Here is a 25,553-nt window from a genome sequence, read left to right as displayed (position 1 = left end):
TAAATTCAGGGACATTTGGAAAGATTATTCAGATAATAACCTGCAGACACCTTCTCCACCTCAGCGCAGCCCAGCACTGCAGCAGCACCTATTATACTGTACATTAGGTTATTTATACTGTAGTTTACTATACACTGTGTGTGCTGTGTGCTCTGCATGTGTGACCACTACAGAGGGTTTCATCCCTCCCATTCAATTGGATGGAAGGGTCCAACAAACACCAGACTTTCAGCCTAGAGCCCGCTGTTTATCCTGTGTAAACCTACACCAAGATTCATTCATTTGAATTTACTTCCGTATCTTAAATGAAATTACAAACATACTATACGGTTGAAGTTGACAGCGCAAAGGTGTTCTCGGTCCACGACATGCAGTGCACCAAGTATCCAAGTTGAACCGCTGGCCACCTTGAGCCGGCCTGATTCTGTCATGTCACTGTCCTGCATATTTGTGTCCACTGCCAGCCAGGAAGGACGCTGCTTCTGTGTGTGTGTGTGTGTGTGTGTGTGTGTGTGTGTGTGTGTGTGTGTGTGTGTGTGTGTGTGTGTGTGTGTGTGTGTGTGTGTGTGTGTGTGTGTGTGTGTGTGTGGTGTGGGGGGGGGGGGACAAGTGCCTTTGGCTAACATGCACATGAAACAGTTTTTTGTACTCCTCAGCTCATCCTCTGTCCCACAGCATCAGCTGACTACCAAACGCAGTCCAGATGGCCCAGACAGACAGACCACAGGCTCCAACAGTCAAAACCACAGGAGTCACACTCACACACATCTTCAATGCCTGCCTGATCAATGAGAAGGTGCCTGCTTCATGGAAAGGGGCCCTCATTCACAGGATACCAAAAAAGGAAAATGTCCCAGATGATCCTTCCACTTGGCGTGACATTTCACTATTGCCTACTGTATACAAAGTCTTTATGAAGTGCCTACTCACCCGCATCTTACCCTGGCTGGTGGACACAGGGATTCTCTCCCCCCATCAGAAAGCATATATCAACAGACAGGGAATGAACGAACATGTGTTTTGCTTAAAAACCGGAATAGATGATTTCAAACATGGATCATCTAAATTCTACACAGTGTTTTTGGACTTTAGAGACGCGTTTGGTGCACTCTCCCATGAGGTGATGCTACAAGCATTAGAGGAAATACACCTGCCTCAGCCTTTGGTGAATATTGTATCCAATGTGTACCAAGGTTCATTTCTCCAGGTTATCTGTGGGCAGCAGCTCACAGAGCCGATTGCACTGAAGGTGGGAATAAAAACTGGCTGTCCCTGGAGTGCCGTGAACTTCATCCTAGCACTCAACCAATGGATGAAGTGGATTTACCAGTGCGCTCCTTTGCATGTCAAATCCCCAAATCCTGTTCAGGGATACGCTGACGACGTGCAGGTGTCATCACGACAAGAGGATGTCATCATTAACATGCTGGCGCGCACTGATGAGTTCCTCCAATGGTCAGGGCTGGAGGTGAAGCAAGCTAAGTGTGCCGTACTCCATGAGCGCCACAGTGGAGGCAACCGCTGGTATAAGGCCAAGAACGACAAGCCCCCCTCCTTTCTTGTAATGGGCCAACCCATTAAGGTGTATTCCCGTAATGAGACCTACCCATACCTTGGCCACAGGTTTAACATCGCTGGCGAGTGGGGGGAGCAGGTCGAGGAGCTCGCTACAGAGTTTCTCCATCGTCTCCACCTGATTGACTTGTCCCCCCTCCCCGTCCTCATGAAGCTCCAGGCTGTGAGAGAGGTGGCTTTGGCTAAAATTCAACATCTCTTTGCCAATGTACACATCCCTCTCAAGGCACTGAGAGAAATGACAAACAAAACTGTCCAGCTGGTCAGAAAGTGGGTGGGCCTCAACACACACTCCACACGGGGCATCATCTTTCTCCCATGTGGAGAGGGGGGGCTGGGAGTCCCCAATGTCGAGTGGACCTACATAGCCACCAGGCTAGCCCACCTGATCCACATGCTTAACAATGATGATGTCACCGTAAGAGAAATGGCCAGGGCCTCTCTCCTGCTGGATCTACACAGAAGGAAGATCCCCCTGGCCAGCGCAGACCAGAACAACTTCCTCGGCTTCAGGAGGAAAGACTCTGGGGAACTGGACTCTCAGGCCAGGGGCTTCGGGGTCTGGTCTGACTGGCCAGATCTCAATGACCTCTGCAATCGGACTGGAGTCCAGCTGAAATGGACAAGACTCAACACACAGACTGAAGTCCCTGTCTCTGATGAACTGATCACAGACCCCAGTGTGGTTGTGAAGGCCGACATCACAACACCTCAGGAAGAGACTGTGGAACTGCACAGAGACTCTGCAAGGAGGGTTCTGCTCAGCATGAAGCAGTCTGAGATCAGGCAGCACTGGTGTGGACTCAGACTACAGGGAAAGCTAGCCTGTTTGGGGTTTGCTGACCACTCAGTCTCACACTCAGTGTTTAAGAACGCCGCTGTTGGTGAGGATGTTCTGACATTTACCATCAAAGCAAGACTGCAGGTATTACCCACTAAGTACAATCTGTCCACCTGGTACCCTCGCATTCACACTCCATTCTGTTTAAACCATCAGGATTCACAACAACACCTAGAATCCATTGCACACATAACAAATGGATGTAATGCATACAAACGCCTGTACATAGCCCGTCATGACCGTATTGTGGACATTGTGTCTGATGCGGTACGAAACATCTTACCATCTAGCGCAGCAATGTACAAGCACGCTAGAGTGCTACCAGAATGGTTTGGTTTTACCAATGATGTCTTTGCTAACATCCCAAATACACCTGATGTTGTTTTTGTTGACACCAACCACAGGGAGGTGCTAATATTAGAAGTAGGCTGTGCCTTTGACCTGTACATGGACCGGGCTTTCCAGGACAAGTATATCAAATACCAACCACTGCTCGATGTGATAACCAGCTTTGGGTACAAGTGTAGATACAGCATACTTATATTCGGAAGTCTTGGCCATGTATATAAATGCACCATGATTGGTCTGAGAATTGCTGGAATGTCAAAGAGAAAAGCCAAACAAATTGCCAAATATTGCTCTGTTTCAGCTATTATTGGCAGCTTAGCCGTGTGGAGAAGGAGGTGCTATGTGTTCCCCTAAGTGTTCTGTGCTGCTTAGCCCCGATATATTTGATTCCCTGTCTTATGTAATATAATTTGTGGAACCAAATACTCCAAATAAGTATTCAAATGTGTGTGTGTGTGTGTGTGTGTGTGTGTGTGTGTGTGTGTGTGTGTGTGTGTGTGTGTGTGTGTGTGTGGGGGGGGGACAAGTGCCTTTGGCTAACATGCACATGAAACAGTTTTTTGTACTCCTCAGCTCATCCTCTGTCCCACAGCATCAGCTGACTACCAAACGCAGTCCAGATGGCCCAGACAGACAGACCACAGGCTCCAACAGTCAAAACCACAGGAGTCACACACACACACACACACACACACACACACACACACACACACACACACACACACACACACACACACACACACACACACACACACACACACACACACACACACACACACACACACACACACACACACACACAACACACACACACACACACACACACACACACACACACACACACACACACACACACACACACACACACACACACACACACTCAGATGACCTGAGTGTGTGTGTGCTGGGGTTACAATAACTAGTTTTTACAGCCAGTAAAACTGTACTGTATATATACTGTACATATTTAGAGTGGCGTCAGGCTCCACCGGAAGACTTAACACTTGCTTAAAACCACCACAAAAAGTAAAAGAGAACAAATTATGGAATAAGTGCTGCTGAAATGTACATTTTTACTGAATTTATCAAAACAATATGAAAGCAAACATGACAGAAATGTTGGGTTTGTAACTTCAAATCAAAAACTTAGCAGACAGGAAGACACTTAATGAAATACAATTAAACATACATGTAAAAAACAGAAAAAGTGCAAATAAAAGACTGGCTCTCTCTTTTAATGAGGTATACCATCTTTTGATTATTTACGGAATATAATAAATGTATTTGTAAAAAAATAAATGGACATTTAAAAGCAGTGGTATGGTCTTTTGAAATAACAATGGAACAAGAACAATGTCATATTATTTCCCGAATAATTCTTGGCTTGCACTGCAATCAATGTGTTTAGTTCTAGAATAGTTTCCCCAGCCCACACACACCTCCCCAATCTTCAAACAATCGATGACAGGAAATCCAATCAGCTGTGTCTGAGACAACACCGAGAATAAACAACTGAAGGTGTCCATTAACCAATGCATCGCTCCACTTTGTTTTTACAAAATCCCTGCCCAGTTTTCAGAGCATTAACCACTTTGTGCATCTTGTCGGTGCTCAGAGGCAGAATGGACACACACACCTCCCTGTGTGTCGATTAGAGAACACAATTTCATTCTCAAAGTCAAGGTCATGGGGCCCCTTCCCATTGCATCAGCACCCAGATTGCTTTCTCCTGGTTTGTTTAGACTGTCAACTAGCATCTGTTATTTATTGCAGAGCTGTGGTGGCTCCCATGCTCAGTCAGTAAGTGAAATACCATCCAAAGCATCACAGCACTTTAACTCTGGTGCTGCTGTATCACATGCATAATAACAGCTGACTGACCACTGAGTGGGAGGGAGGGAGAGGAATTAGAGGGGGAGAGGGTGAAGCTGCAGGAGAACAGCAGGGAGGAGGAGGAGGGAGAGAGACAGTGAGAAAGAGGGGGGTGAAGAAGAAGAATATGCTTCACCTATCCACTTGTCATTCCCATACCACGACAGATTGCCTTTGGTGCTGTCGTAGTATCCAATCTTCTTATAGCTCCCTCCTGTGTGGGAGAGAAAAGGGGAGGGGGGGACAGAGGGTTACGGGATGTCTCTGACGCTAATACATTCAGTGGTAAAATGTACTGAGTCAATTTACTCAAGTACTGTACTATATTTTCTATATATGATATAGTACTGTACACCTTATATACACAGTACAATTCATTAAACATTACAACATTGAAAAAGTTATTACATGCATTTCTAGGCAATTAAAACACAATAATATAATATTCTATAATAAAATAATACTTTCAAAAGAGCCATAGTATGTATTGAGTACTTTTACTTTGATACTTTGAGTACATTTTCTGATAATATCTTTACATAAAGAAGCCTCCATTGGACTCCTTTGTTTACTTCCTGAACATAATGACATCACTATGTAACACTTTTTGAACATGAAAGCACGGAGACATGTCACAGTAGAGACACTAAATACTATGAACCTGACAATGAGCAGAAAATGGCCCCTTTAACATTTTGAATTCAGGACTTTTACCTCTAATTTCAGACCAAGTATTTTTACTTCTCTATTTGTACTTCTTCCGCCTCTGAAGGAATGTTCCACTCTTAAACAAGACCCGGCCCCCCCGCTGACACTTTACCTCTGGCACATCATAGACATAGACTATATGCATTACATTAATGCACACAATGTCATACTCCTTACTGCACATATTCTTATTTCACATTTCATAGTTTATATGCAAAAATTCACTCATAGCATTCTATTTCCATGTAAATGACTGCTTTATTTAATTTTAATTGTATTGCTATTTAACTGTATTTTATTACGGTGTAAAAGATTTAGTGTTTTATATTAGATTTCTTGTTTTTTATATTTTATGTATGCACCATGACATCAAGTCAAATTCCTAGTATATGTGAACCTACCTGGCAATAAACCTGTTTATGGTTCTGATTCTGGCAATAAACCTGTTTATGGTTCTGATTCTGACACTGAAGATGTATTGGAAGTTACGGCAGGAGAATTGACAAAGACATGTGCTGCAGCCACGAAGTGACAGCTCCTGGCTTACCAATTCTGAAGATGTCTCCCACAGTCCCATGTATTTAGCTGGTTCTCAGAGAATAATCAACCTTCTGCATGACAACACATAACAACACCTCTATCAGCTGACGCCGACAGGCAGGAATAGGGAGACAAAACTACTTTCTCAGAGAAAGAAAGAGGTCGCAGGCCTGTGCTGAGCAAGGGGATAAGGAAGGAATAAACTGGGTCAAAGGTATTGATTGGCCTAGGAAATATTTGCCTCAACATTGACTACTTCCTTCCTGGCTGGTCTACCTGCAAGTACCATACTGCCTCTGTAGCTAATTCAGAACTCAGCAGCCCGACTATTCTTCAACCTCCCTAAGTTCTCCCACAATACACCACTCCTCTGCTCCATTCACCCGTTACCAGTAGCTTACCTTAATCAGCTTCAAGGCACTGGTACTGGCCTACCGTGCTGTCAATGGATCCAATCTTACATCCAGGACTTGGTCAAACCATACACTCCAGCACATGCATCGGCCAATCAGATAGCTGTTGGACCCAGATGCATCTCAACAAAAACACACCTATCTGTTTGCTATCCTGGCTCCAAAATGGTGGAACGAGCTCTCCATTAATATCAGGACAGAAGAAAGTCAACACACATTCCGTCACAGACTGAAAACCCACCTGTTTCAACAGCACCTTTACCATTAAAAAAAGAAAAGCTTCTTATTTCTGACTTATGGGGCTTTCACACCAAAGCGGTTCCCGGGCCGGTTCGGAGCTAGAGCCTGAAAAGCACAGTTTTTTCCTGTTCACACCGCAGCGGAGCCGCCTCTAAGCTCCGGAATCCGGTTCGTTTCAAGCACCAACAGATTGTCGGTCTCGAAGCAAGAACCGCATACGTCACGCTTACGTCGGAGGGGGGCGAGATTAACCTGAGCTAACAGTTAAAGGCGAGTACGGCAAATAAAAGTTGTAACAAGCAGTAGCGCTGAGCAAAGTGACTAGAAGGCAACCACACACTTATAAAAAAAAAAACACACTTTATAAAGTCAGGCAACACTAACCAGGCTTTGTGTGATTCGGTTTATTTTTACCTTACTTTCAAATCAAAATCAAGTTTTATTTATATAGCACATTTATAAACGATTTTTGGTCGAGCCAAAGACTGTACATATAATAAAAATAGCCTAGAGTAGAGACACTTTACAGCAAATACAACAGCACAGATTGTTCAGAATATCAGTATGAGAAAAACGACACTTTGACCATCCGTTCACTGTTATTGATCATTGTGGAGAGAGGCAGACGTTTTGTTTTGTATTATAGCAGCTATCGGATGGAATCAATACATGGGCTGCACAGGTTGTCGTGTCCGACTATCACAAGTAGAATCATAATGAAAAATACGCCGCTAAAATGTGCCTGTAGAAAACGGCTTATGCCAAAATAGGATAGCAACAAGCAGTCAGTTAAGCTGAATACTTTACAGCGGCTGCTGCAGTGTGAGCTAACCCGGAGCTAACAGGAGAATAAACTCCCGTGGAAGAGCAGCCAGCACTGCTGCAGTCGGTAAATGCCGCAGAAACACATTAATAAACAATGAACCACGGCACTCTGGAGAAAAGCATAAGGTTGGAGAAGTCGTTATTTTATTTAATCTGGCTTCGTGTGATTAAAAGCAACACGATCATCGACCCGACGCAGTCCCCCCATTGTTGTTGTGAGTATTTATCCTGAAGTTGGAAATATTTTCGTCTGGACGACATTGGTGGACGGCCAACCAACATTGCCGTCGTGGAGTCCCATACATGTTGCTAAAAATGTAGCATAATGCTAGCCTTTAAATTAATAAACCAATTGGGTAAAGAACATCAAATTGCATAAAACACTGTCCGTGTTTAGTTGTGAGTTGTGTCCAAGTGATATTGTTATTTACAGGTTATGTTGTGCCAACAGGGACAAAATCAGCTCTATATTACATTACATTTCATTTCGCTAACACTTTTATGCAGAGCAACTTCTAATATATGCAATGAATCGTAAAGATAGTAGTTTATAGTTCTTATTTGAAAGGAGTTGTGAGTTAATTAGTATTACAAACTATTTCGAACTATTTTGTCTGTTAGTTTGTGAATACAGTTATATTCATTATGAAAACAGGGAGGCTACCACCATGAGACTGAGATCTTGTTTAGGGATTGGCTACAATCTTTTTTCTTATAGTGGATATAACTACTTACTAATACAACAGTGGAACTACAGAAGCCAATTCATGTTTATGTTAAAAAGCTGCAACGGGTTTCACCGAGTATTTTATTTCCATGTATTTTCCCCTCAAGCTGAAACTGGACCAAAGAACAGCCCGGGGCCAGACGCTTCCAATTAGCATCAAACTAATTGCAGCTCAGAACTGACCCTGCTCTTGTGGGATGATAGAGGCCGGCACCAACAAAGGAAATCTGCGGAACAAGCTTCGTTTTTGTTCAGTCCAACGAATGCAGAGAGCCTCAATAGAGCCAGATCTCAGCACTGTGACAGAGACAGAGTCTGAATGGAAGAACACAGGCTCGCTGATCAGAGGGCAGCCAGCCAGCAGAGCCACATAGATAAGACCCAGCGTGGCCCTGTGATCACTCAGCCACCTCCATCCTGCTCCAAGCATCCAACAGGAACTGGCTGGCCTGCGGGTTGCTTCACAGTCATAATTGGATTGTTGCAGGAGACAAGTTTTGTTTCCAGTGTCTGCAGACTATATCTGAACAACACAGTTAGTGTTTCCTGAGAGAAACAAGAATTAAATGTATCCTGCGTCTTAAAACTAAATCCTCCTTTTTGAGACTGTAAATTCTAAGTATATACAAATGTAAGTATAATTGTAACCACCTGTGATGAGTGTAAACGATATGAAACAGTGAGCGCTGTTATAGAGGTACTGTTGATTGCTGTACGTGGCTGAAGGAAAAGGTGACTACATACTGAAGCGGATGAAAGTCATAACTAAATACAAACTGGCATATATTTGTATATACCTCTTTTTACACTATTAGGCTGCAGCTATGTGTGTTTTTCATTTCAAAGTCGGATACTTTTTATTTGAATGACTTCCCATATGTGGAGAGGAATCAAATAGGTCTGCTGAGATCTGTGTTTTATTTGTTTCAAAGTCTCCTCTTCATTAAAGTTTTAACAGACAAAAACAGCAATAAAATGTCAACAGTTTTCTTGATTATATATGTCCCTATTATGCAGATTCATATTGTATGTAGTGTCTTTACTGTGACATGTCTCCATGCTTTATTCTTCTCATACTGCCTGTGCTGAGAACCTCTTTTCACCCTCTGTGTGAAACCAGAGCCCAGTGTGCTCTGATTGGTTAGCTGGCAGTCTATGTTGTGATTGGTCAACAGCCTAGAGATGTCCCGCCCCTTAGCCTATCACGTACAATGTGTTGAAGCGCTAGCCAATAGAAGTGCGAGTGTTACATAGAGGTGTCATTATGTTACAGAAGTAAACAAAGGAGTCCAATGGAGTCCAATGGAGTCCAGGGGGGGGGGCCTTTACAGACCATTTACATGCACTCAAACCTATAGAACACACAACAGGAGAGGGAAAACCCTTTAATGCAACAGACTACCGTCTCTGTATACAGGAGAACTGTACGTATGACTTTATAGGGGGTGTTATCATATATATATATATGCTTTGCGGCTCCAGACAAAATGTATGTGTGGCTCTTTCAGTAACGGTTGGTGATCCCTGTACCAGGCTGATTTATTTAAATCCATTCCATTTTAAAGCAGGGAAGTGCTGTGACATACCTTGAAGCTGTTCAATCAGAGTCCAGGCCATTCGAGACCCCTGAGCGTCAAATACAACATGACCCTGAAAGAAGAAGCTGCATTTTAATATTTCAACACCCCCCTCCTTCATTTAAACTCTCCCCTCTCTCCTATGTTATGAAGCTCTCTCCTCCCTCTGAGGCAGTACTCACTGACACTCCTTCGAAGGAGCTGGTGTTCATGGCTCTGTAGATCTCAGCCGTGATGTCTCGGTTGTTGTAGTTGAAGTCTTCCAGTCGGTGACCCTTGGCCTTCAGGGGTCCCACGGTCTTGTTGAGGGCCAGAGCTAATGCCCACACAGCATCGTAGGCCAGGGGGGCCTCCTGGAAGCCCCCCGTCTCCTCTGGGTTTTTACCCCCCAGTTTGGACATCAGCTGGGCTATAAACTCCTGAGAGGTCTGCAGAGGGGGGTCATGAAGAGAGAGAGTGGTTATAAATGATGTTCAGAACATCTGGATCGTTGGTTTGAATGTGTTTATTGCACATCCTCACATGTATCTAAAATGATAACACAATTAATTAAAAAAGGCGAAGGTGTTATCCCTCTAAGTAGAAACAGATCTAGGCTGTCTTTCGTCCCACAAGCCATCAAACTCCTGAACAAATGATGGCTAGGACGCACTGTTTACCCAGCTGGTCTGGCCCTGTCCCCCCTATTTCGCAAATGAGGGCCTATAGGCCCCTTGTCATGTCTGCCGATATCTGGTTTTCTTATGTCTGTTTGTTTTTATCTGTGTCTATGTTGTTGTCAGTGATGTATCGTCTTAACTTTTTTAAATGCCTCTGTGATGTGCTGCAACCCATTTTCCCCTTGGGGACTAATAAACGAATACTATACTATACTATACCTTTATGAATATTTTGAGGGATATTTTTTTGTTTTTTAGTTTATTGCAACTTTGAGTGTCATTCTTGATGCTCCCTTAAGGTGGCACCAGGGTTGGAAAAACTCAGACCCTTTACTCAAGTAAAAGTAAAAATACAATATAACGCAGTACTATACTTCTAATCTGTAAAGTATATCAAGTATACACATTTGGTCCACATTGACAAACTACAATACTAAAATGCTCTTAAATGTATAAATCAGGATAAAGTTATAATATTACATATTATAATAATGTGAAAAAATCAATAGCGTATAACAGTACTTTTACTTGAAGTACATTTGAGTGATCATACTTATTATTATGAAATGAGCCATTGGGAAACATTTGTACTTTTACATGCCAATACCTTTGTGGCTTCAATTGTAACTTGTTACTTAGCAGGCTTAACTAATGGACAGTGGGTCTATAGAACAGCCTTAAGGACTGACATGCCAGATCTCTTGTTTCTCAGTGCCAATAAGATGACCCACATTAGACTCTTCTTGGCTGAGGGCCAGAGCAGCAGCTTCCAAAACAGCGTTACTATCGTGTTAACGCATTCATTCATTAACAGCGACAATTAGTTTATCGCGCATTAACAGTTTTTGAATTCATATTATTAGTTTGAAAGTCCGTTGCTCACTGGCTCTGAATACACACACAGACACACCCTGGGTCTGAGGAGGAGTTGATAGAACCAGAGCTATTTGGAACCCCTGCAGAGTGGAATTGTTTTATCTCTGGACTCTGAGGGTAACTTGTTCTTCTATAGCTAGAAGAAACATGAATGCCCTTGCAGTGACTAATAGCTTTGGTTTTATATTTGATTTATTTAAATTAATTTATGTTTAAGTTGAGATTTACAAGGAGTATTTTAACTGCTACTGTGTGAAAGGAATGCTGCTGTTAAAAAGCACCTTATTGTTTTAAGTGTTTACAAACCAAATGTTGTTGCACTTTTGTTCATATGGCAGTACTTTTAAATAAAGTGCGCAATACACTACTTTTTAATTCATTATTGAATTATGCGCATAACAATGCGATTAATCATGATCATTTGTTGTTGTTGTTGCCCAGCACCAATTAAATGTCAAGCTCGGTCTATCAATTATGATAATGTTATAACTACAAAAATATTTCCGGGAATCTCAAGACGTGGCAACATCAGTATTTATAGTTCCAATGTGGCAAAAGAAAACATGAGAGGATTTAATTAGATGATCTAAACCACTATGTTTGGCTGTAATACGGTGCACTCTAATAATAGATGGTAATCCCTCATTGCATAGGAACACCATGAGAGTCCACAGTGGAAGCAGGTGAGGGAGGTCAAAGGAAGTGTGTCTGGAGGCTTGTTCTAAATCTGTCTGATCAACTACCGAACTTGCTTTTGTTAGACCGAACATAAAAATAGAGCAACAACCTTGGTACAATGATAAAACACAAGTTAAAATAAACATTAGAACCCCTTACAAAGTTTGGATGAGTTTATCAGAAAGGTTTGTTGAAACAAACCCAGTCTGTAGACAAGGGAACTAACGGCTCTGCGGTTTGAGTCCCAATCGGACCAAAAGAAAAAGTGGGAACTAGTAACCAAACCCCAACTTCTTGTTCCGGGAACAATGGCAGTGACTTCTTCTCCATTGGTGACTATAGGTTGTATTTATGTGTGTGTGTTTTTCAGAACACTGTGCAGAATTGCAAATAAAACCAGAGTGAAAAACTGGGATTAATATATGATCTAAACTAAAGGTGTGCTGGATGGAGAGGGATGAGAAGCAGTATAATTCACACTGGCAACCAGAGGCAAGTTAGCTTAACATAAACAAAGAAGAAATCCCTGACGGTGGGAATGTTTTTTAGACTTACTTTACTCTGAAAACTACACTGGACTGCTTTCTGGCACAATCTCAATAACACATGGTGTAACAACCTAATTACGCCTCATTTGTGGATCAAAGATGGCAGACCATATTGACAAGCCGCCCCAAAGGCTCCACCAATTGTGTCAGTTGTCTGAATTTAGAGGACACGGCCGGTGCCTTCTGGCTAGTAGGCCATTATTAAACACTGATCTGTTTTTAGCCTGTGGGGGGGGGGGGGGGGTGATGGTGAATCCTCTGAACAACATCTCATTGGAGGACGAGGCACTGGGCAACCTCTGGGTCTGTAAAGTGAAGCAATCTTTAACCTGCACTATTTCTAATAGCCATCACTACCATGCCACCTGTCAAACTGGACACATTTAGGAAGATGATCCATTGCACTTTGTAAATGAAAAAAGCATTTGCATCAGACAACTTTAACCCTTTCACACTATATTTTCAGTTCAGCCTTGCAAGGTAATTGTAATATTTTGGTGGAATATTATTGCCAAAGATGAATGACTCCTGACACTGCTGACCAGGAAAAGACTGTTCGGAAAATACAAAGCACCACTGTGACTGAAACCATCCAGTTCAGACAAACGTGCGCCAGAGGGTCCAACAACTGAGTTTCAAAAGTGTTAAAAGGATTACATTAACTGTAAGTTTTGAAACTTTTATATATGTTGTATGTATACATTGTAAACATTTACAAGGCAGGGGGATAACTTAACCTTCTTCCTTAATAGTTCTTATGGTGGTGTTAGTTCAGGTGGTCAGGATTACAACACGGATCTGGAAATGAATGTGAAATCATTTCTAGATCTGGACAAGTTGTTTGCATCACAAAGTAAATACTATAGTTCAGTTCCAGATAGCGGTGACTAAGTGTTGTGCCTTTATACACACACTGTTATCTTTACATTGTAATGCACATGTGTAAATGATAAACTGAGGCATACTATTGTTGAAGCTGCACTTACAATTTAGGTTGTTCAAATTGTGTTGTATTGATGGTTCATTAAAAGTGAACATTTTTAGAATGTACTTTTTGCACTAAAACAAAGGGAAAGCTTTGGAGTTGTGGTTATGTATAGGCTAAATCTCACACTGCCACTTGAGATCAAATTTGGCAGTATGTGGCCCCTGAACTAAAATGAGTTTAAGACCCCTGGTTTAGAGGGACAAAGCTCTTGGCAAAGATTGAGTGGTATGTGTCATTTATGAGATCTGAGGTGAAGATATGCGTTGGTATCAGGTTATTACAGACGTTTAGAATACTAAAGGGCAATTACTAATGAACACATATGAGACAGATGCATCATTTTGCAACAAGAGTAAAGGTTGGTGAAAGAAAGGTATGGTAGGATGTATGCTCATGGTTTCCATCAGAGGAGTGAGGTTTTTTGTAGTGACCTTGTTGTGGACGAGAGGATGTTCTGTTGGCATAGCATGCACTAAGTTATCAGTACATACTATTACCAGCTAGCGTTCTTGATTAGCAAAGTGTGTTGGTAATTCACAGAAATTGTAATGTTATTTGGTTATGCTGAAAAATACATTTTAAGACAACATTTAAATAATCAGTTTTTGCTTACATTTAAAAGCTGTTTATATCCCATGATGCATTTCCCTAACTAGGCGGACCAGATTGTTTGTACACAACGAACCCTCCAAAAAGTCGTCATTGGAAACTGTTTGAAAAAGGCAAGCACTTTCAAAAGTACTTTGAAGAAACATCTGTTAGTCTCTTAACTCTCTTAACTCTTGCCAAAACTTAATGAATAACACTCTCCGGATGCTAATGTTGCTATATGCTAGCCTCTCTATGAGCTTGATGTTCTGAGCCAACAGTCGCCGCTGTTGGTTCATCCAGAAATGCATTTATTGAAGCCTGACCTGGGACATAAGGACACTGCACTCACCTTGCTTGCTCATGCCCAGCATTTGGCAAAATGTAGATATTTCCTTTTTGAGTTTTAGACCGACAACAACAACAACACTGCATCGAAAAATGCCACCTCATTTCTGTTCATAAGACCACTGCGCTAAGCTAAAGCAAACAAGGTTGCCAAACCAAAAATGAAAAAACACTTGCCACAATGCAATCATCAGGCAGGCCACCGGGTTAGTCAAATTCAAGATGTGCAGACCACATTTCTATTATTTACATGGTCATATTTTACTGTTTGCATCAATTCCCACGACTGGCCGTGTCTCATAGTATTATTAACCGCTGTGCAGTGTTTTCCTTCATAGTCTGATGAATCTTTTAAACCAAATTGGATGCAATAAGATGTTTGGAATAAGTGGATTTTATAATGAATCTCAAAGGTTTCTGGCAATATCAAACAAACGAAAACTAAACTAATTTGGCGGCACAGTCATGAATTGTCTGTTGGGAAAAGTTCCCATACTTCAGTGACTTTGGAATGGTATTTTGCAGCTTGAATTGTGATTGATAGGCTGATTATAAATTAATTTCATTCTGATTGTAAACATAACGCCTTCTGGAGATAAGTCACATGGTATGCCCATGTGCCTTAGTCTTCTGACTAACTAGAATGTATTTTCTGCTTTTACAAAACATTAAGTTTTAAGTAAGTGCAATGCATCCATTATCATGCAAATCCATCTTCCCAGGCTGTAAGCTCCTCTACCACCAGTTACCTCAAAGAAAATGGGGGTACAGCCTTTTAAAAACCCATTCTTAAAACTCTATCATCAGTCATCATGTCTAGCAAAGATCGAATGCAGCCGGCGTTTTAAGACAGTGAAGATACTGGAATCACATGAAACCATAAAAACAGTTGAGGCTCAATACTGCTGCAAAGTCAGTCCACATTTTGCAGAGGGAAAAACTGGAATAGCCATTTTTCGAAGAGATCTATTGACCTCTCACCTCAAGATATCTATACATGTATGAATATACTGTAGGTTCTATGGACACTTTTGAGTCTCCTCTTTACACACGTGCCCTCCTATGCTAATCACATGAAAATGGGGGACAACAATCATGGATAGTTAGATCAAATGCATCATTTAGTTCCCTGGTCACATCGTCAGTTGGAGATAGAGGGAGTGGTTGGTGAATGACGTTCAGACACAGCTGAAGATGAAAGGGAAAGACAGAAACCAGTTTGTTTTTTTCTGGATTCTGTCTCCGCCTCACACAACCAGCATCACTTCACCGCACGTTGATCAATAACAGCCCATTCTTGCATTTTAAGTGCTACCACGTTTATTCACACACACTTCTATCAACAGGGCCATCTCATCACACTGATGTAATGTGTTTATATGGAGCTTAAGTGAGCAGAGCCTGCATTTAAAACGTTAATATCACAGTTCTTTTAATTGTGGGGAGCCAATATCGTGATATCCACGGTGTTGTCCAGTCTGAGTGCTTTTGTCTTAAACCCTTTCTCACTCACTGAGTTTTCAGTTTATTGGAGTCAATAATAAAATGTTGGTCGCCTTAAATAATGTCTTTGTACATGTGAGGCTGTGGTGGGGGAAGCCTGGACTCTGTGGGGGGTCCTGCTCCCCTGGGAGAAAAGTAGACTTGACTGGAGATCAAAGTTTTCTGTAACAGTCCAAGTCTTTTCACATTTTCTCTCCCATTAACTCATCTTTGAACACTTTCAGAGGCCATACCGTGTTCCTGTTAGTGTTTACTTCCTGTCTGTCTTCTTCTGCTGTTCCCTTTAGTGTTTACTTCCTGTCTGTCTTCTTCTGCTGTTCCCTTTAGTGTTTACTTCCTGCCTGTCTTCTTCTGCTGTTCCCTTTAGTGTTTACTTCCTGTCTGTCTTCTTCTGCTGTTCCCTTTAGTGTTTACTTCCTGTCTGTCTTCTTCTGCTGTTCCCTTTAGTGTTTACTTCCTGTCTGTCTTCTTCTGCTGGTTTCTCTGACGTCCAGCTCTCACCTCTGTCCTTCTCTTCGCTTTTTTCTTCTCTTTACTGGGGGGACGGTTTAGCCATCATGAGTTTCGTGCGCTTTATGATTCATATAAATATGAATCATACAAAAGTATTCCACTGTGTTTTCTGATGGAAAAAACGAATGTCTACTGTCCAGAGCTGACGTTAAATTGACCGGACTTTCTGCAGATTGATATGACTCAAAGCATCCTCCAATGTTCAAATTAATCAGAACACCAATTTACACCAATTATGAAATTCCCAGTCAAATTGATGAATTGATTCTTTTATATATCCTAAATGGAAAAGGTTGAGAGATCTTGGAAAATGTTAAATGTATCTTTAGTTAGTATCTTCAGATATTTCTTGAAGAGGATTTACACATTTTAATAGTAAAGTTATCAAAGAGTTTTTGGCTTAAACTGCGTTAGTGTACTCATCACAGATTCCCAGCAGCCTTTGCATCTGATAATGATTCTGTTGAGCGTCTGTCTCACCAGGTTAGAGGCTCCGCGCACCGTCTCCGGGTTGAGCATGACGATCTCCGTGGTCACATGGCCCTCCACAGCCTCCGTCATCTGCTCCACAGTGCAGTTGATGGACGGGTCCTTGATCTTAAACCAGTTGTCTGCGTACCAGCCGATGAGGAACCACACGTACTTCTTCCCATACAGCTTCTCCTTGTACACCTGCAAAGGAAAGGGAGAGAAGTGGAAACAATATGACGCATGAACAAAGACATTCATATTTAATACATTTAAAGAAAGAGAGAAGAGGGCAAGAGTCAAAATGATTTCTCTGAGGACCAATAGACAACACGCAGGTCATAGTGTTTGCATTGATTTAGTTATTTTAACTGTCCCCCTGCGAGATGGAGTTCATGACTTTGTGAGCTGTTCATGAACACAAATCATTATATGTTCACTTGTCATGTTCATGAACCAACATTCTTAAAATGCTCATGAACCATTTTAAAGAGCAGTTCATGAAATTTGTATGAACATTGTTCATTCATATAAAGTTCCTGTTTAGCTCATGACAGACTTTTATGAGCAATTTATGAACTTTTCATGATCCAGCCAATCACAAAATTATAATTAAAACCCCAAAAAGTTTGCATGAGCATTTCATGAACTTTTCATGACTATGAGCATTTCATGAATTTTGGATGATTGTGGCAAGTTCAGAATATTTTTGAATATTCATGAGCATTTTATGAACCTTTGATGATCAGTGTGATGATTTTAAAGACCTCTTGAATATTCATCTACTATTTGAACATTTCTTTATTTTTTAAAACTTTTAATCTTAAAACAAAACAATATAGTGAATTTGAAACTGAACATTATCTGTATTTATTTTGGTGACATTCATATCATTTTATGGTTTATCTGTACTGTTTGAGAAGCAGTACGAGTAAGTAGCGCCAAGGTGGAACCTTTGGCAGGTGAGCGGTGACATCTGGGTTATTTTAGGGGGGACACTTCCGCCCCCTCCTCTCAGAAGCAATCCAGACGATCAACCGGATCCTGTGTATAATTATTGCTGCTGCACTTTTCTGTTTTTCTGATCGATGTTAACTTGTGTGAATTAGATATGATGTTGGAGATGTTTAGGAGAGTGTGTCAGAAAGTTTTGAGCATGTTTGAGATAGTAACGGTATTTTAAAAATACTAAACTGTCGGCAACAATAGATGCCATTTTCGCGGGCTTCAGCCGCGCCTGGGTAAATGTGACCTGAGCGAAGGCTCGCAGGCAGGTTAGCTGCTGCGCACGGGTAATATGTTTTGTTTACTTGAGTGAAGTCTTGCAGGCACATTGCCTTGTTTTTTGTTTATTAACATTGACAGTGTATTTTTGTGATCTCCATAATATGTTATATTTGGTAAAGATAGATATATTGATAGAAAGTATTATTTGATAGCGTTATGTGTTTATATTGACTATGTTGAATTTCTCCTTGAGATACAGTAATGGACTGTGACAGACGGATAACTTAAATGGAGAAATGTGATGTTTGTAAAGTACAGCTATTTGAATGTAACTGTGTACTTTGAATTTTGAATAAAAAGCAATCCAGACGATCAACCGGATCCTGTGTATAATTATTGCTGCTGCACTTTTCTGTTTTCTACAGAAATCATTTATTGTTGCTATGGTACCCAAGCTTTTGGGACCCGTAACAAAACATTTTGTGCAGCTGAGTGTCAAGAACTGTGCTTCAAATAGTGAGAGGATTAATTGTAGTGATCCACCTGTATACATGTATGTTTGTTAATTTGAGTAAAGTTCCATTGTGATTGACATAATTGTTGTTTTCTATGGTTGCCAATTGACCCACAGTCAATGGTTCATGAACAGTTCATAGCCAGCCATTGAATTATATTCAGTGACTGGGTATGAACAGTTCTTGATATGTTCATGAACCATGGTTAATTCATGAACAATTCTTGAAATGTTCTTGGTTGAATACTGAATATCCCTACACTCACTGAAAACTCCATTTCATGAATTGTTCATGAACTTGCCTAAAACCATATTCCATGAATTGTTCATGAACCATTCCAGCACAGGAGTTTCATGAGTAGTTCATGAACTGCCCTAGTGCCATTTAATGTTCATGGAACTTTCATGAACAGTTCATCAACTTTGTTATGAGCTGTTTATGAATATGGTTCACTGATATTCCATGAACCTTTTATGACAAGTTCACTATCATCTCACACTTTGAATATCTAGCTATCGCATCTCTCTCCTCTTCTTCTCTTCTCTCGTCTCTTCTATCTATATCTCTCTCTCTCTCTCTCTCTCTCTCTCTCTCTCTCTCTCTCTCTCTCTCTCTCTCTCTCTCTCTCTCTCTCACACACACACACACACACACACACACACCGGGGCAGCTGCTATATGACAGCCCATCGCGTTTTGGAGTCTCGCGCGGCTGTCTGTTTTTGTGTCCACTAATAAATGATTGTTATATTTTCATACCCCTCGTCTCGACTCCCAGCTTTTTGTTACAGCCCACGAGCCGGGTTGTAACAATAGTGATAGCAAGTTTATTTATAGGAAAAGCTGCCTTTCACTCAGCAGATTCAGGCAGTAGCCTATATAGCCTACCAACACTGAAACACATGTGCACATACTGTACTACAGTTTCAAATCTGCTTTAATGAAAAATCTGAGCCAACAGAAAATGCTCCGTTTTACTTTAACACACACAGTTAAGCTCACACACACTATTCTATGAACATTCAGGTTCACCTGCTGAATTAAAAACAGAACAAATGAAGCAAAGAAAGTGAAAACCATGAAGCAGATTCAGGCAGTAGGTGTATAGACTCACACTGAAAGTATTATCCTACAGAAGAGTACAGCTCTAAGAGAAGAGAGAACATCTGATCCTTTACATCAAACACTAGATGCTCTTTTTAGTTTTACTGACACTGTAATCCTGCTAGCAATTCCCCACGTCATAGAAATGTAACGGTAATCTGATTACATAGTTTTTTTTTAACTAAGGGAATACAATTAACTTTTTTTACTTAATCCCGTTACATGCATCCGTTGCCCTCCATTGGCATATTGCATGTGATGGATGGATTTGATCCATTTTAACATCCATCATGTCTCTGTAGACTCAAAATAAAAGTTTGACTAAAATCTTAGGGCTCTAACTTTGAGGCAAACGACTGTCAGGCAATATGACCGAATGTGTCGTCACAGATAGGGTCATTTGTGCATCAAAGTTTAAGAGAACACTGTCATGAGTAACACTTCTAAGAAATGTATTTAGCCTTGGTGTATGTCGGCGGAATCACTGACCAATGTCTATATGTTTCTGTATATTTCTATATAGTGTATTTCAGTTGTCTAGTGAAATTGTATATTGTAGAGTATTCAAATGTATTCAGTATTTTCTTTAAATTGTGTATTGTTTAGATACTCTAGTGATATATGCCTTTTATATTGTAACTTTGTATATATTTGCTGTTATTGTTAATATTTATTTGTATTATATTTGTATCTTAATGTTTCTTTTAAATATGTTCCACTCATGTGTAATACTTGACAACACTTCTGCTGTGACAAAATAACTTTCCAATTTGGGAGGAATAAAGTATCCGTCTATCTATCTCTAAATTCCTGGTAGCAAAGGATAAACACCTTACCTCACAGAAGACTTTCCTGGCCTCCGTCTCATAGAACAGGCCGACAATAATCCTGGCATCTTGGCGCTTAAAAGATAAAATACAAGGACAGTGTCACACACAGGGTGGAGATCAAAATAAAATAAACACACACACAAACAAGTTAAAGCCCCTGCAGTACACTTCCTCTCCACTGGGGGACATTCATACTGTTACCTATTCATCTTGCACTAAACTAGGCCGGCATGCTGTTCAAGGTCATTGTTAAGTGTGAGTGGGCCAGGAAGAGGCGAGTCACTCTGACACATGGGTGGAAGGAAGAGACAGAAGGATAACAGGTACTAAGATACAGGTTCAGTATCCTCTGTTTATGCAGATATTTGTAGCTAAAACCCATGTCAGACTTATATTTGAAATTCAAAAAACACATGCTGACGGGGCAGCTTAGCCTAGAGGAGCTCAGTCCTGTGCATTGCTTCAAACACTGTCTGATATTTATATGTGTCAGCAGTGATGTCAGCTAATCACAGGCCGCCCAGAAACAAAACGCTGTTCGCCAAATGTTTAAAGAGAATGATGGATAAGAAATTAAGCCAAGGATGTGTTGAAATTACATTAGATATAAACATCCTAAGATTTGTCTTCAGTTGCTTCAACTTCGTCCTAAATAAAGTGATTAATCTGATGCTGATACAACTATCTACTATTATTTACTGTGCAAATAGGAACACTCACTTTGAGTGGGCCGGCGTGACAAATCCTCAAGCTAAACACAATGCACTGATCTTAGGTAATCCTCCATCCAGTTAACACGGGCAGAGGCAGGTTCTCCAAGAAAACCATTTCATAATAACTTGAGGATTCATTCTGAACCTTGGAAACAGCAGTCATAAAACAAACTTCACTTCAAGTCTTCAACTCGTTCGGCTGAAATGTTTCAACTGCTGTTTTAAGGTTATTAATAAAAAGGTCAACTTGTTAGCCAACATTACATTTTTCTATCGTAAACATGCCTACGTCAGCAATTTCAGCATGGACTCCAGGATACTCTGCAACTTCTACAGGTGCACCATAGAGAGGATCCTGATTTCTATTTTGTATCTGATTGGTTAGCTGGCCAGCTTTGTTGTGATTGGTCCACCGCTAAGAGATATCCTGCCCCTTAGCCTATCATGGACATTTGTGTTGGAGCACTGGCCAATCGAAACACAGGTTTTGCATAGTGATATCATTAATAATAATAATAATACATTTAATTTATATAGCGCTTCTCATCTGCCAAGACAAATCTCGAAGTGCTTCACAACAAAGGATACTAATACACTTTGATAGATTAAACAAATAATTGTAATAATAATAAGAAATCAAAAAATAAAATATAAAATATAAAATAAAGTACAAAAATAAAAGTCGGTGATAGCGATAAAAAAATGGCAGTATTCCAGGTGTACCATGCTCAAAGTTTATTGGAAGGCCTGCCGAAAGAAGAGGGTCTTAAGGCCGGTTTTGAAGACCTCGTGGAAGGGGCAGATCTCAGCTGATCTGGGAGGGAGTTCCAGAGGCGCGGGGCGAATGAGCAGAAGGCTCGGTCTCCCATTGTTCGGAGACGTGTGCGGGGGATGTGAAGAAGAGGAGCGTGGCTGGAGCGGAGAGAGCGGGTAGATGTCTGGGTATGGATGAGGTCACAGAGGTATTTTGGGCTTTGTCCATTCAGGGCTTTGTACGTGAGGAGCAGAACCTTAAACTGGATCCTGTAGTGGACCGAGAGCCAGTGTAGTTTTGCAAGTATGGGGGTTATGTGTGCGGACCTTTTTGCACCGGTGAGAACTCTGGCTGTGCTGTTCTGGACAAGTTGCAGGCGGTTGATGGATTTGGCTGGGAGACCGGAGAGGAGTGCATTGCAATAGTCTAGTCTTGAGAAGACGAGTGCATGAACCAGTTTTTTGATGTCATCAGTTGAGAGTGAGGGCTTCAGTCGGGAAATGTTTTTCAGGTGAAAGAAGGAGGTCTTGGTGATGTGTTTGATGTGGGCTTGGAAAGACAGAGTGGGGTCAAACCTTACACCGAGGTTGGTGACAACGGAGGAGAGAGGAATGAGCTGACCATTAGGTCACGGAAGTAAACAAAGGAGTCCTATGGAGGGAACACAGGGATTTGACATGCACAAAAACACAACACACCACAGGAGAGGGAAATCCCAAGAAGAATAGCAGGGCCTCTTTTATGGTCTTGCTCAAAGACATTTCCACAAGTTGTCAGGAGGAGCATCCCCCTGACCAACATGCACGATGATGCTCAGAATAATGATGGTGTGAACATTGACAGCTCTGCAACAACTCAGCTTCTCATTTCTTCATAGAGATATGTTAGTGATAACAGTGGAGATGTTTCTGAGGGCCTTCAGTATTGTCTCCAGCCTGGACCACAGATGTGCTCACAGCTGGAGCCTCTTCCTGTGTGACTCCACACTCTGGGCTCCACACTGCTTCTGGAAGTTCTGGGCTGTTGTTGCTAAGCATCCAGCAGCTCTCTGTGCTGATTGGAGCAGAGCAGGCCCGGCTGATTGGTGTTCAGCTGCCTGCTACAGTGTATGAGTAATGAGAATAGGGGGGGGGGGGGGGGATTCTGGCACCTTGAGGTTTTTGACAGCCACAGCAGGATCGGAGAGGAAGCTCTGACGAACGCTGATTTCTATCCCGGCCTCCTTCACCCTCTCCTCCAGGTCGTCCAGAGTCTGTCACACACACGCACGCACACGCACACGCACACGCACACACACACACACACACACATCATTATGCACAAGACACAGGAAGCAAAATAAGTGTAGGAGAAGTAATGGAGTTGGTAAAATAAATTGTACTATAATATTAGAAGAACAGTAATAGCGCAGTAGCAAGAGAAGAGGTGAGCTGGTGGTTCAGACAGATTAGTAAGCAGGTGACAACAGACAGAGAGAAACCAATCAAAAGGGAGGGGAGATGTAATAGACGATGGGGAAGATAAGGGGGTGGGAGGAATAGGAAATGAGAAAAGTAAATTAATACTTTTGGAAGGAAATATGAACAAAGCAGCAAAATGATATTTTGACACACAAGTTAACTCGTTTAAATGTTTAAAAGCTGAGTATGTATTTAGTTTCAAATACTCAGGCTTGGGGATTACAGGTAATGGGATTAGATAATCAGGATACAAACAAATGGTGTATTCCATTACAAATACATACAAAAGGTTATCAGATACAGTAAGTGTTAGATTTCTGGAGAATGAAGTTTCCTGACAGCATTACAGTGTCAGTAAACCTAAAAAGAGCATCTAGTGTTTGATGTAAAGGATCAGATGTGATCTCTTCTCTTAGAGCTGTACTGTTCTGTAGGATAATACTTTCAGTGTGAGTCTATACGTCTACTGCCTGAATCTGCTTCATGGTTTTCACTTTCTTTGTTCATTTGTTCTGTTTTAATTCAGCAGGTGAACCTGTATGTTCATAAAATAATGTGTGTGAGCTTAACTGTGTGTGTTAAAGTAAAACAGAGCATTTTCTGTCAGCTCAGGTTTTATTTCTGCTTTTTTAACCTGTAGTATGTGCTCAAGTGTTTCAGTGTTGGTGTACAGGCTGCTGCCGGACTCTGCTGAGTGAAAGGCAGCTTCTCATAAAAATAAAATCTTTTCTGATCCTGAATATCTTGGTTTTTCTTTTCAAAGGTCTCATTGCTCTGTTTTCCTACATAGTACACTTAAGTTAAAAACATCTTATTGATATTTAGTTACTCTTTTATTTATGTATAACTCATTTGAATTTGAGGTAATCCCAAAGTAACAGAAAGTAATCAAGTTACATTACTTTTATATTTTGATACTCAGATAAGGTTACTTATTTGTACAGGTACTAGGCATTCAAACAGATTACATTTTTAAAGTAACCTTAAAATAAATAAAAAATCCAGTCACTGAACCAGGAAGACATTTTGGAAATCCTTGTCCCAAAACTAAACCTGTGAAAGCACATTTGAAGGACGCTGAGCTAACAGCTGAGTGACTCACTGATGTAAAGACTTCTGTGGTTTGCTGAATGGTGGCGATCTTGGTCCATTTCCACTTCTGGAAGAGCTGCACCCGGGTGGGGTTGTGCAGCGTGGCAGAGGGGTGGGTGCGGAAGAAGGTGGGGAAACGCTGTCGGTTAGACAGAGCCGGAGAGCTGGAGCCGTACGACAACTGAGAGAGGGAGACACAAAGCACCAGGTTATAGCCAGGGCCATCCTGATCACTGTTACTGCTGCAAAATAAGGACATTGGGAATAAAGCATGTCCCAGCTAATATTAGTAAAGGATAGCTAGCAAGGTGTTATAAAAGGCAGAGTGTTTATGAATCATTTTGTATTTCCCTTCAAATGTAGATCAATCAAATGGTACATATCAAACCCACACAGAGCTTTGGAGTCTAATATAGAATGTTGGTTTTAAATACAGATCCTTTCTCGGTCCGCCCCTATTCTCTAATGAGAGATTTCTTTTTTTGGTCAGAACACAAACTCATGTTTTAACATTAACTATAAATATAATAGAAACAAAATAACACAAAAAAAAGAGGGTCCTCATATTAGTCCTCATAAAAACCCAACCAGTTACCTTGGACATTAAATTGAACACAAAAGAAGAAGAAAAAAGAAATATATACTTTAAGTGTTTAGCCCATTTATAATGCACCAGCACTCACAATGATTTGGCTTATTTGAAGTGAATGTGCATTTTTCTCGTTATTTTTTAGAGTTGGTATCTGTATTGTTTATTGCACGTATTAAGTCACTTTGGATAATAACGTCTTCTAAATGTCATTTCTTCCAGGAGTTACCCGTCGCTTCAATTGATGCTTCCTAAAGGGCTGAGAAAAAACCACAACAAATACAGTGGGATGATTAAAAAGAAAAATAATTCACACAAATGTGCCCACCCACACCCATGTTCATATATATCCACATGTACGTAGATGACTTGGTTGGTGTTGGTTTCAAATAAAAAATGGTTTCTTGCTTCAGCCCATTGGAGGCTTCTCAATTC

The 25,553-nt window shown here is 41.1% G+C and overlaps 1 protein-coding gene across 1 annotated transcript in view; it reads right to left on the bottom strand.

The window, feature by feature from the left end:
• LOC117535956 (gamma-aminobutyric acid type B receptor subunit 1-like) overlaps positions 1-24,710 on the bottom strand; it is a gene marked incomplete at its 5' end in the record, with an annotated part of 74,474 nt that extends 49,764 nt beyond the window's left edge. The window contains 7 exon segments of the mRNA XM_034200635.1: positions 4,773-4,850; positions 9,676-9,739; positions 9,849-10,094; positions 16,848-17,039; positions 20,517-20,582; positions 23,128-23,229; positions 24,540-24,710. Coding sequence (XP_034056526.1) covers positions 4,773-4,850; positions 9,676-9,739; positions 9,849-10,094; positions 16,848-17,039; positions 20,517-20,582; positions 23,128-23,229; positions 24,540-24,710 — 919 coding nt within the window.
• Positions 24,711-25,553: the final 843 nt, after the last annotated feature.

Source organism: Gymnodraco acuticeps, unplaced genomic scaffold, assembly GCF_902827175.1.
Source record: "Gymnodraco acuticeps unplaced genomic scaffold, fGymAcu1.1, whole genome shotgun sequence".
Lineage (NCBI taxonomy): Eukaryota > Metazoa > Chordata > Actinopteri > Perciformes > Bathydraconidae > Gymnodraco > Gymnodraco acuticeps.
Note: the sequence above shows the minus strand (reverse complement) of the source record. Positions and strands in the feature narration are given on the sequence as shown.